General features: G+C 40.3%; 1 protein-coding gene across 1 annotated transcript in view; it reads right to left on the minus strand.

Moving 5' to 3' along the window:
- The window catches only part of EML4 (EMAP like 4), a 109728-nt gene that overhangs the window by 18650 nt on the left and 77570 nt on the right, over positions 1-13508 (minus strand). The window contains exons 13-18 of the mRNA XM_009896594.2: positions 8803-8937; positions 8451-8586; positions 6517-6668; positions 4087-4212; positions 3852-3983; positions 3208-3275 (exon numbers count right to left, since the gene is read on the minus strand). Of these exons, the coding sequence (XP_009894896.1) occupies positions 3208-3275; positions 3852-3983; positions 4087-4212; positions 6517-6668; positions 8451-8586; positions 8803-8937 (749 nt within the window). The remainder of the gene's footprint in view (positions 1-3207; positions 3276-3851; positions 3984-4086; positions 4213-6516; positions 6669-8450; positions 8587-8802; positions 8938-13508) is intronic.

Consider the following 13508-nt stretch of genomic DNA (forward strand, 5'->3'; position numbering starts at 1 on the left):
AGATAGCTAATATGACTGTACCTTATCACCCTGAAGCCTTAAGGCTACAGCTGAATTTTAATATACTACTTTTTCCCCAATTTGAAGGACACCTTTGATATAAAAACTAATCTTGCAATTTGCATGAAGCAAAGCTGAAAAAAAAGTAGTAGTAGTAGGGAGTTGAAAACATTTCCATACTCATTTTAAACACAAAATATATTCTAGTCTGGTATTTTCCCCTCAGTATTTGTTTCTATGAATAATTTTATCAAAGGAATAACCATTTACTGAAATGCAATGGTTCATAAACCTTGCATGTTATTTTATTTCTTTTTCCATTTCCTGCTTGGGTGATTTACAACTCAGTTCATTAATAGGATTTTTTTGTTACTTAACAATAACTTTTAACCTCCACTATTAGTTACAACACACTTGTAAAAGCTCAGAGAAGCTTACAAGAAGTCAGTGGCCTATTCAGCAAAACGGCCACTGGCAGTAAGATCAGCAGAACTTCAGCATTTTGCATCAGTTCTGCTGCTTTCCTAACTCAGCAAACATTAACAAAACAAAGACAATTTAATAAAAATATATACTATATACATACATGTATATCCTGAAAATTTAAGATGTCAACATGACTAAATAAGTTTGGGGTGTACCCTGAATTTAATTCCTTTGCTTACACCACAGCCAGGCTTCCATCCTTGGTGGCCAGTGGTGGGTTCACATGCTATGGAAACAAGTAAGGCAACTCTACACGCCGCCTCACAGTGAACTCAGTAGAACATTGCTAAAGCTAGGACCATTTATTTCATAACAAACTTCTATAACCTAGTATGAACTCAAGGAAACAGCAGTATACATCACTGCTTTCTACAGATGGAGATGACATTCCAGCTCATGTTGATCCAGAGTCCAGGAGCTAGGTATCTGGAATGTGGCCTGGTCCCAATGGCTAAAGATCAGCTTGTGATTAGAAAACCACATGAAAGAAAGGAAATAACATACACATAAAAAAACCTGGTCCCACATGCCACAGACTGCTGAATAACTTGTGTGCAAGACAGATGGAACCAATGGACAACAGCTAATGTGTTTGCATTGGACAGCAGCAGAAATCACACTCAAAGTTTCTTTGCTGTTAATCCCTCTGCTGAAATTGGACATTTGATTTCCAACCTACACACGGAAGCTTTGTGGGTTCTTTGAACACATTAGAAGTTACAAGTTGCCATTCTGCTATTTAGCTCAATCTTGTGCACACATATAGCCTTGTCAAATGTTTCACTAAAATGTTACCTGGCTGGTAATATCTACACCTCTATCAGGGTCAAGGAACAAACCAAAATAAGTTTAAAAAAAGCCAACAACCAAAGCCAAAAAAAGAGCTTGGCAGGGGAGGAAGAGACTACCTATGTCATTCTGCAACCACAGAAAGAAAAATCACCTCCTGATGACTGTAAAGCTGCTGTAAAAGTACATCGTGATACAGGACAACAGAGGTTTGAAGAACACACATGAAGGCATTACTGAATTGAAGTCATCTGGTTTTCAATATAAGAAGCTGGTCTGAAAGCCAATGACCTCTCGCTTTTAAATTGTGTTTTCATGGACCAGCACAGGGTGGAGGCTGCTTCAGTCTTGATAGGCAACACACCTCACACGCACAGACAGCAAAAAGAGATAGGAAAGCCACCTTTTGCCTTACCAGACAACTTAGGCACTATGCTGTAAAATCTTTTTACCTACCAAGATGACAGCACAATGCCTTGTGGTTTATCCTGAGCAGCAGAATTGCAGTGCCTAGACATACAAACTGAAGATCAGCACAGTAGTAACCAAAAGCAGCCTTCTCCCACAAAGTGGATGGATACCTGCTGTGGGTGACTGCGGTGTGCAGACCTTCTGCTAGACAGCTAAGGGGAAGATTAAGCCCTTGGTGTTCTGAAATACATGACCAGGGTAGAGCAGGGGTGCTGCTGCAGCAGGGGCATGCCTCTTCATGCTGGCCTTGAAACTGGCTCCTGAGTTGGTTCTTTGAGGCTGTTACCTGCACCTGGTAATTGTCCAGTTAATATTATGTAAAATTAAAAATACCCTAGAAGCCTAAAATGCAACCAGAAAAATATGCAACCCCTCCTATTCTACTGAAAGCAAGAGGTGTCACTGTGCATCAAAAACAGTGTAAAAACTGCAGCTCTTAGGAGTGCACACTGAACTTCACATGGCATGAGCAGACAGCATTTTCTCACACCCCTCCCCCCCCCCCCCAATCTTCTGAACAGGAGCAGCAGCCTTTGGTGATCATGGAAGAAGTCAGTGAATCCGTTTGAGAGTGTTTTACATTGTTCAGCAGTTTCTAAAAGACAAACTTTAACCTAGTGCCTAAAAAGCATCTATGTATAAAAAAAATTTTAGGGGATGAATTAAACAGACCAAAAACCAAACAAATAAAGGAAAAAATCCAGTTTTCTCACAAGCAATATGCATTTCTGAGTTACCACCCACAAGGTCTAAGTGGAAAACTGAATAAGAATTCTAGTAATTCCTAATTCTGTGAATATCCTGCTTTTTCTTTTAATTGGTACTTGCTAAAAATCCTTTCTGGGCTGATGACATCAAGGCAGAGTTGGACTATGAATTACAACAACTTTTTTCCATTGCTGAATGAAGCCTGAGTTAAAAGATCCAGCCTGTGTTTTGATAGTTCTCAGATAAGCAACAATTTCAGGAAGAGTATGAACAGCTCAGCAGCACTTGCCTGCAGTAGTGTGCCAGATTAAACTCTGTCATACACAAAAATCAAAACACTAGGCTCCTCCACACATCAGTTTAAAAAGTTGCAAGTGTGTTTGATTTGGGAAAGAAAGATCTGTCCTACCAACTAATGTAACACACACAGAGTACAAAAATACATGATACTTGGTAAAGCCAGTAACACATGCTCACAGAAACCTCTGCAAAACCATTAAAAAAAACCTAAAAAAATAATCAAGATTTGGACTTTTGTGAAAGTGTAGTTAAAAAAAACAAACCAGTCCCCAAATAATCCAGCTTTCATCTAACCCATGTAAGAAAGATCTGCCCCTCCTCCCAGGCTTTTCAGGCTACCTAATCTAAAGCAAGAAGAACAAAAGCAAAATGAATCCCTACACCTAAGCAAACAATTTGATGCTAAGCATTTTTAAACCTTCAATCATCATAACTCGGTCAAAAGTCATTTACCTGCCCGAATGTGTTCCTATTGCAACCACAGCGCCACTGGGATGGAAGTCAGCACAGTGCCCCGGTTCCTGAACAGAGAGGTACAGGTATGTCATTCAACCACCCACTTCCTTATGGTCAGGAAAAAGATAAGCACCTCTCCTTATACCAAAGCTATCCTAAAAGTCTGTGGTGAACTGGCACAGGAAAAAACAGTCAGTTAGCAACGTCCTTATAATCCTCAAACAGATTTTCTTCTAATGTATCAGCGATGTGCACTGCATGACATCCTTGAAAGTAAAAGCCTAAATTTCTGTGTAAAAAAGGTACTTTTGCTTGGGAATTATGACAGAACTAGAAACAGTGATAGGAAGGAAGGACAACCAAAGCCAAGTCTTGTACAACTGTACAGTATTCTCTTCATATTGTTTAGATAACTGGGGGAAAAGTTTAACTGTAGCAAGAATAAAGGACTAAGTTTTATTCCGGTCTGGATTGTCGGAATGGCAATAGCAACAGCAACCAGATTACAGTCTATACAACATCTGATCAGCCTGCTTAGTATTTTTGCTTCTCTTGCAATCAGATAAGATAAGACTGTTGTAGAAAACGAATCTTTTTCCCTGTTTTCCAGCTGTATATTTAACATTATAGGGTTTACATACATCTAGCAGCCTGGTCCATTCCAGTGTGTGGTCCACGGAGTTCCACATGCAAACTTGCCTATCTTGGGCACAAGTTAAAAATAAGTCTTTAAAAGGATGGGATGCCAGTCCCCAGAGCTCATCTGTATGTCCCTGGGAAGAAAAAATTCATGATTTAACAATAAATAAAATAAAGACCACGCCAGCAGGGAAAGACTTTAAATTTTTGGGTTACAGTTTAAAAAGTTTTGCTCACCTGTACCTCTACTACAAAACCATCGTTAAATGTTCCCCGCAAAACAAAGTTTCGTGAAGTACCCACTAAAAATTGATCTGCTTTTCCTTCTGCTACGGCTCGGATTGTTCCATACTGGTCAGGAACCTAGGAAAAGAAACACCTGTAAAACCACATCACACACCTTGCCAGGTGCTTGTTTTTGAAGGTCACAAGGAGTGTGCGATGACAGTACCAGAAATGCAATGCTCCCAGCAAAATAATCAATGATCATGTGTATAGTAGATGAGAAGTTCACCCCAAACCTACCTTATTTATTTGCTCAGTACAAGCATGTGATTCAAAACAACCAAAATGATGCATTTTTCAGAAGCCTCAGTAGAAAAAAAAAATTACAAAATAAATTACATGCATTTTTGTGTTAAATGCACTAAATGCATTCTACAACCGTGTAACTCATGAAGACAGGAGTAACACACAGCTTTTTGTTCGCTTTTCAAAACACATTGCAAAAAAACAGGACAATCTTGTAGCAAACAGTAAATGCTTTGAATTTCTTAATCTCTTCATTTCCTGATTAGCCTTAAGTAAATGTTCAGATGTCTTATGTCAGCATCTGAATTTTACTGCATGCTTAAATTCTAATACAGTGCTTTATCTTACAGCATGCATTTGTTTGGTTTTTAATATGATTTCTCTTTAGAAAGCACACTAGTATTAGCCAGACAACACAGAAAAACACTGCAATCATTCAGAAAGTTGTCTGTCAGAGTTTTGGTAATATTTCCCAACATAAACAAAATTAGGTCTAAGATAAAATTATTAACAAATGGAAAACAGACACTGGTTTGAATACTCGTATGAAGCCTAAGAGTTGTATACAACAGTCAATGCTTGCTACCTCTGAGCCATATTTTCTGAAGGTCAGTATTAGATTCAAGGCAGTAACAAACTCTAGATGTATCTATACACATGGAACAAAAAAAAAAAGCTGCCATAAATGAAAACTATGGAAGTGGACTAAACCATTATTAGAAAGACTGTTCTAAATCCTTATTGTCAGAAAAAAAATTAAAATCCACAATATACTTTTTTTTCAGTACACACCCATTTACCTAGCATTGCCATATAGCCAAATCACAGAGACTTGTTACTAAACACTTGGTTTAGGACCAAGTTAAAAGCAGCTCCTCAACATAGCTTATTAATCACTAATTTTTTTTTTAACACATCCAAGTGCTGGGTTCTGCACATTGGCCACAGCAACCCCATGCAGTGCTACAGGCTGGGGTCAGAGTGGCTGGAGAGAGGCCAGGCAGAAAGGGACCTGGGGGTACTGGTTGATTGTAGGCTAAACATGAGCCTGCAGCGTGCCCAGGTGGCCAAGAGGGCCAATGGCATCCTGGCCTGCATCAGGAACAGTGTGGCCAGCAGGAGCAGGGAGGTCATTCTGCCCCTGTACACTGCACTGGTTAGGCCGCACCTCGAGTACTGTGTCCAGTTCTGGGCCCCTTAGTTTAGGAAGGAGGTTGACTTGCTGGAAGGTGTCCAGAGAAGGGCCACAAAGTTGGTGAGGGGTTTGGAACACAAGCCCTATGAGAAGAGGCTGAGGGAGCTGGGGTTGCATAGCCTGGAGAAGAGGAGACTCAGGGGTGACCTTAATTGCTCTCTACAACTACCTTAAGGGAGGTTGTAGACAGGCGGTGGTTGGTCTCTTCTCCCAGGCAACCAGCACTAGAACAAGAGGACACAGTCTCAGGCTGCACCAGGGGAGGTTTAGGCTGGATGTTAGGAAGGTGCTCTTCACAGGAAGAGAGATTGGCCATTGGAATGTGCTGCCCAGGGAGGTGGTGGAGTCACCGTCATCGGAAGTGTGCAGGAGGAGACTGGATGGGGTGCTTGGTGCCATGGGTTAGTTGATTAGGTGGTGTTGGATGATAGGTCGGACACGATGATCTTGAAGATCTCTTCCAACCTGGTCTATCCTATCCTATCCTATCCTATCCTATCCTATCCTATCCTATCCTATCCTACCCTATCCTATCCTAATTCTTACAGAATACCCATATATATTGTACCAGTTGTCTGCATGAAGTAAAAAATGCTATTAAAACCTTCAAATCCTGGTAACATTGTCTGTCTCCAGACAAACTTAACAGAACACAGGCAATGCTACAGAATATCCTCAAAAGAGGCATGAATAAAAGAAACGAAGGAGAATTTGGAGAATTTCTGTTCAACTTAAAGAGAGAAGAAGCCTCTGAAGCCTCATATAAGCTCATGTATAGGCTGAAAATGCAAATGCTTTTACAATAAAATATTGTCATCCAATTGAAACACAGCAAACAGAAGATATCCTATCATCAAAACAGCCAGTCCCCTAAAAAGTGGAGAGTTTTGCTAGTCAAGCCCTCACTCAAGGCAATTTCCTTGTCACTGTTTATTACTTACCTCAATTTCTCTTTCAGGATTCAGATCATGATCCCACAGGATGATCTTTCGGTCTTTCCCACCTCCAGTTAGCAGCATCCCATTCCTCATTTGACAGAGTGTGAAGACACTGCCATCATGAGCTTTAATTTGTTTGCTTATCTGATATATTCCTAGATGCACAAAAAGAAAATAATAAAAAATAATACTCATTTTGTTCACCTGGCATTCACAAGAAGCCTTGCCTTTGACACAGAAGTCTTATCTAATAAATTACATTTGGGCTATCAGGCTATTGAGGATTGCATGGGTACTGCAAACACAATGTAGCACTGTGTTCTTACAGGATAAAATGATAAAGGACCTGCCTTTCTGAACAGAAACTTTTTTGAGACTGATGGTCCGAAGAACTTATGAAGACAAGAAAAACTATCTGCAAAATGCTTTCACTTCTCTGCTATCCAGCTTTCCAGATGCAAGTGAGAATGTCCTTTAGAATCTATAAATCTTTAGCAAGTCATTGTTAGGAAGAAAAAAAAAAAAGTTATTTTATTAAAGGAAGCTGTCTGCAGTCTTATGGAATAATTTATAGCCAAATTTCCAGGATGCATGAACGTAGTATCTAATGCTGGATGTTGCCTCACTTAAAAACAGTAGAACCAGCATTTGGCATCTCTCAGATAGCAGCCTACTCAAAGGAAAACACAAGGAAGAACAAAAGAGAGATAAGCAAATTAAACCACAAAGGTAGCAAAAGAAGCCGTTAGCATCGTAACTGAGTTTTCATGTCAAAATAACTGCTGTAGGAAAGCATATTTCTAAAAAAGCAAGATTCTGGTGCTTTCAGATGTGGATATTTTCAAACAGCAGTCACATTAATAAAAACCAACTATACCACTACCCAAAGAAACTCCAGTTTAACTCAGCAGACTGCCTATGGCTTAAATCAGTTGAAGTCTCATGCTTTCACACTGTGAAAAAGAGTCTGACAATCCAATGTGATAAACCAAATAGAAAATCCCATATTTAATTAAGCCAACGCAAATAAATGTTCTATTTAGTATCTTTTAAGATTTTTCTGGGAAGAGTTTAATCTTTTAAGATTATATTGTCACAAGACTCTCAAAATTAAACATCAGCTAATCTGTTAAATGATTTCTCCATTGCACTTAGCTTGAAAGACAAAAAGATTTACCTACAAAACCAAACTAATTGTTGAAGCTCCTTGGTACATGATTGTTTTCCTGGCATACCAATTAAAATCAAAGCATTTGAAAATAGCTACCAAGCAAAATAAATTATCCTCAAATTCATAAATTACAATAGGGCTCAACTGTGCCAGGTCTGCAAATGTTGGGTAACAAATAATTTTCCTTTCCATTTTTTTTGCAGAAGCTTTGCCCCAACGAGTAATTTTAACCCAAATCTGAAATAAGATGCTTTTTAAAGTACCTTTAACAGACAAGACCGGAGTTATCTGCTAAACCAGGTACAGTTATTTGTGTAACTAGTACAACTGCATATCACATAGTTTGTTCCTGTACAAGTCCTATTAACACTGGCTTTGACACTTCAATGGTACTCCTCTGAGACCAAGTGTGGAATAACACAAGCCGCAAGAGGCAAAAGGACCATGCAGAATCCTCAAACTGATCCTGCAGCCTTTTTCAAATTTCAGGATGAAAAGAATACTGATTAACTGCACTTTTAACAAAATGCAAAACATTCAGAGCAGTTTTCATTCATTTCAGGCAGTTTCATTAATTGAGAAACTCTAGATTGCTCTTAAATCATCAAAGTCGTGAGACCTGAAGGGGTATAGTGCCACCTGTTAATAATAGGAAGTGTAAAGCCTGAATCAAGGCCTGCTTCCCTGTTCCATTTCTAATGCAATCCTTTATGTTTGTCTTCTGCAGACTACCTAAAATTGGAGATTAGCTATGAATATTTCCTACCTTTAGGTCCTTTTCCTGGAGTAGATTCTACAGTAGTTTTGCCCCATATAAGTATTATCCCACCTGAGTCTCCAGTGAGCACATCACCATTTCCCAGAAAAGCCAAACACTGAACAAATTTGGGTTTTTCATATTTCTGAAACAAAGTAAGCAAAAGAAAGGGAAGGTTGTTTGCACCCTTCATGTAATTAGTGTAATGCATCCACACCCATACACCTTCACATATATACATGTAAACAGAATTTAACCTTTTTTTGTTTCTCTCTCTCTGACCCAACAGGACAGTGACAATGGAGCAAATTTATAGAAAGTGTAAGCAGATCATTCAATTGAAAGGACAAGACATTCTTACCCCAAATATCCCTTGCTTCCTTGATAATGAATTGCCACTCCATGTCCAGAAGAATATATGAGATTTGCCACATGTTATTATGGTATTTGCATCAGTTGGATGGAATTCTACAGCAAGAACAACTTCATTTGTAGTCTGAAATAAAAACAAAAATAATATTTATTCAGATGGGATATCAGCTGCTAGAAATGTATGTAAAAACTGAAGTTTCAGAACAGAGATTTGAGGAACTACACAGCTCATTGCATGCTTGAAAGAACCCTAAGTGTTCTGTAATAAATCAACTGTCTGAACGACTACACATATTTTATATAAATTGGTATTTTATATTCCTAAGAGATTTTTTATAAAACTTCAGTAGAAAAGCCAAGAGTTTAAATTCACTTTTTAAATTACAAAAGCTTTTGCCCTCTGGAACAGCTAAGACTTTTGCCATGAAAAGTGAAGGATGTGTAAGAGATACTTTTTTGGGTTGAAAATCCTGCTTAGTTTTTAACGCAGACTGGTCTGCTGTTCTGGATAAAAAAAGCTGTGGCATGGACCAGTGAGACATGGCTGTATACACTTTTACTCAATTACTAACATCTCAGTGAACATTTCATCCTTTACCAATAGATTTTACAAACATAAACTGACTGGTCATTTATCTAGCTTCTAATGTATATTCAATCAAGTTGCCCTTGAAGACAATCTCCTGGAGGCAATGATTCTACAAAGCACTTCAGTAAATGCATCTAGGCATTTACTTCTCTGGGATTTAAGCCCCTGCTTTAATGGAGTATACATAGAAGTGCTGTTGTCTTGGCACCTTGGGGCTACCCCTTCCCACATCACCATTTTTGACTCACTTTAGGAAAATAACCTTCAAAGTTTCATTTTTAAATAGAGTTCAGCTCAGAAAAGGCTTCTATTTTGAACTCTAGCTCAAGGGATGCAACTGCTTCCTTCCACTTGTCAAGGAAGGTGCGTAAGATACTACAAGATCAAATTCTAAATGTAAGTAAGTACTGAAGGGCAAGTTGTCCCTGTGTGGTGGGTTGAAAAGTGCCCCCCCAACATTAAATTTTGCCAGCCCAGCTCAGCTGGAAGCAAATGAAAGCTGTATTTACAAGCAAAACTACACTCTACAATGAAATGCAATGAATATGTACAAATATACAATATTTGCAATTAATAAACAGCACAGGAACCCCCCTGGTTAAAGACCAGGGGAAGCTACTAGCTTCTCCCTCTCTGCCTCCCCCTTACCCCCCTGTACAAAAAGGAGAAGAGAAAGGAACACAGAAACATTAGACTTAACCAAAACAATGCAGTCAAGGTCAAGCAGAAGCAAGTTAGTATCTCTCCCAGACGAAGAAGCAAGAAGAGGAAGAGAGTGTTTTGGTACCACTAGTTTTAGACCCTTAACTCTTCCAATGGGATTGTTTAGAATTATCATTATTTTCCTTTTTATGCCCAATAGTGATTTATTTACATTTCACTACTTTTCTGCTCAAGATCTGTGCAAAATATTTAAAGTCATAGCCTGAAGCTACCACAATCCACCCCTTCTAAACAATTCCACTGGCTGCTAACACTACCCATTTAATCTAAAACAGTAAGTAAATAGAGTTCTTTGTCCATTCTGGCTATGTCAGGCATAGATGATTTAAATGTTCAAAACCCAGGAAATAAGAAAACAGTTTGTCTCTTTGCAGATGAAACGAAGAAAAGGAACAGGGACTCTCAGGGTTCTTAGGGTTTGTGCACTGCAGATTCCTCATGGATTTTTCTCTTGGGTGCAATGTTTTGTCTGTACTATACATTCTGCATTTAAACACTCAGCTGAAGTTAGATTTCTTTGTGGAACACTGAATTTCACCATTCTCTTGCATTACCCAGTAAGTGTGACCAGGACCTTCAGCTGCAACCACCCCTTGGACAGGTTTGGCCTCTTCTGAAGGAGAAAATAGCCAAACAGTTCTGCTTAACAGATTATCTTCTCTAACAACAGGAACTCCATCACCTTCTACTTTCTGTAGCAGATCTGAGTGTGCAGGTCCAGCTTGATTCACTGAACCTCTACTGTTTACCAGCCAGGCTGCTTGTGCTAGATGCTTCTCCCAGATTTTCAAAGATCCACCTCCCATGGCTTTGAAAGTGGTCTTCAACAAACCGTTGTAGCGTTCCATCTTCCCTGCAGCTGGTGCCTAGTAGGGGATGTGGAATATCCACTCCATGCCTGCTCTTTGGCCCAGTTCTTTACAAGATTGTTTTTGAAGTGAGTTCCATTGTCTGACTCAATCCTCTCTGGAGGTCTGTGTCTCCATAGGATTTGTCTCTCCAGACCAAGAATGGTGTTGCATGCAGTAGCATAAGGAACTGGATAAATTTCCAACCATCCAGTGTTTGCCTCTACCAGAGTCAGCACATATTGCTTACCAGAATGAGAATGAGGTAGAGTGATGTAGTCAATCTGCCAAGCTTCACCATCAGTCACCATAACACAAGGTCTTGATTGGCTTTGCCTGCTTAAAAGCAGCACAAATGTCACAGTCATGGATGACTTGTGTGATAGCATCCATGAAATGTCTGTGGATCTGTCACAAGCCCATTGGTAGGTTGCATCACTGTCTTGATGTCCTGACAAATCGTGAGCCCAGCAAGCTCAGAACATCTCACCTCGGTGTTTCCAGTCCAGATCAAGATCAGAGTCCTTGTCTACTTGAGAAACTCTTGCAGCTAGATCTGCCTGATGGCTGTGTTGCTGTTCCTCTGTGGCTTTGCTCTTAGGAATTCTTTCGATTTGATCAGCAATGTCCTGCCACAGGTCAGCTGCCCAAATTGGTTTCCTTTTCTTTGCCAACCATTCTTTTTCCAGTTCTTTAGCCAACCCCACAGAGAATTGGCTACCATCCATGAGTTGGTGCAGAGAGAAAGCTTTGGCCATCTCTCACATTCAGCTATGTCAAGAGCTAGCTGGACAGCTTTTACCTCTGCACATTGCCTGGATTTTCCTTCTCCATCCTTTGCTTCTGCACTCTGTGTGTAGGACTCCACACTGCAGACTTCCACCTTCGCTTGTTTCCAACCAGACGACAGGAACCATCTGTGAACAAAGCATATTTCTTTTCATCATCAGAAAGGTCATTGTAAGGAGGAGCTTCTTCAGCACGAGTTACTCTCTCCTCCAGAGGTTTAGTACAGTTGGTGCCTTTAGGCCAGCTTGTGATCACCTCCACCAGACCAGGTCTTTCAAGATTTCCCATTCGAGCTCTCTGTGTTATCAGAGCCATCCACTTGAACCATGTGGCATCTGTGGCATGATGTGGTGTGGAACCTTTACCCTTGAACATCCAATTCAAAACTGGTAATCTGGGAGCTAGAAGTAGTTGTGACTCAGTTCCAATTACTTCAGAAGCTGCTTTTACTCCTTCTTAGGCAGCTAGAATCTCTTCTCTGTTGGAGTATAATTTGCCTCTGAGCCTTTGTAGCCACAACTCCAGAAACCAAGTGGACATCCACATGCCTCACCTGGAGCTCTTTGCCACAAGCACCAGGTTGGACCATTGTCACTTGCAGCCGTGTACAAAATGTTCTTCATGTCTGGACCATCTCAGACAGGTCCCAGACCCATTGCTTGAACTACCTCTTGCCTTACCTTTGACCTCTGGTCAAAGGCTGCTTGTTGTTCAGGTCCCCAGTGGAAACTGTTTCTCTTTTGAGTCACATCATACAGAGGTTTCACAATCTGACTGTATCCAGGCATGTGCAGTCTCCAAAATCCCACTATCCCCAAGAAACGTAGAGTTTCTTGCTTGTTCGTGGGATTGGCCATGGTAGAGACTCTGTTTACCACATCCACTGGAATGTGACACCGACCATCCTGCCACTGCACTCCCAGAAACTGGATCTCTCTGGCAGGTCCTTTCACCTTGTCTCACTCAAGGCCAAACAGCTCTCAAGAGAATGTCAATGAATTTGTTACCTCTCTCAAAGACTTCTTCAGCAGTTTTACCCCAGACGATGATGTTGTCAATAAACTGAATGTGTTCTGGAGCACCACCTTTCTCCAAGGCTTATGCATCTCATGGATCAGTGCATGACAGATGCTTAAACTGTGAAGCCAGCCCTGGGGCAAATGATTATAGGTGTACTGTATGCCCTTCCAGGTAAAGGCAAACTGAGGCCTGCATTCCTCTGCTATGGGAATAAAGAAGAAAACATTAGCAATGTCTATGGTAGCATAACCATTTGGCCTCTTTGGATTCCAGCTCATACTGGAGTTCCATCATGTCTGGTACTGCTGCACTCATAGGTGGTGTTACTTCACTCAGGGCACGGAAGTCGACTGTCAGATATCCAGTCTCCATTCTGCTTTCACACAGCTCACACTGGACTGGTGAAAGGTGAATGAGTTTTGCTGATGACATTCTGACCTTACAGTTGATGAATCAAGTGACCAAATAGTCAGGGTTGGTTCTGTATTGTCTGTGATGCACAGTCTGAGAAGCAACTAGCAACTTTATTTCCTCTCACGTTGTCCCACAACTGCAGATTCATCAGAAAGCTCAGGTCTAATAGACAGCTTCAATTTTCCTCCATCAATTTCTACAGATGCTACTCCAAAAGCCCATTTGTAGCCCTTAGGGTCTTTGAAATGCCCTTCTCTCAGAACGTCAGTTCCCAAAATACAAGGTGCATCTGGTCCTGTTACAATAACGTGT

This window comes from Dryobates pubescens, chromosome 2 (assembly GCF_014839835.1).
Source record: "Dryobates pubescens isolate bDryPub1 chromosome 2, bDryPub1.pri, whole genome shotgun sequence".
Classification (NCBI taxonomy): domain Eukaryota; kingdom Metazoa; phylum Chordata; class Aves; order Piciformes; family Picidae; genus Dryobates; species Dryobates pubescens.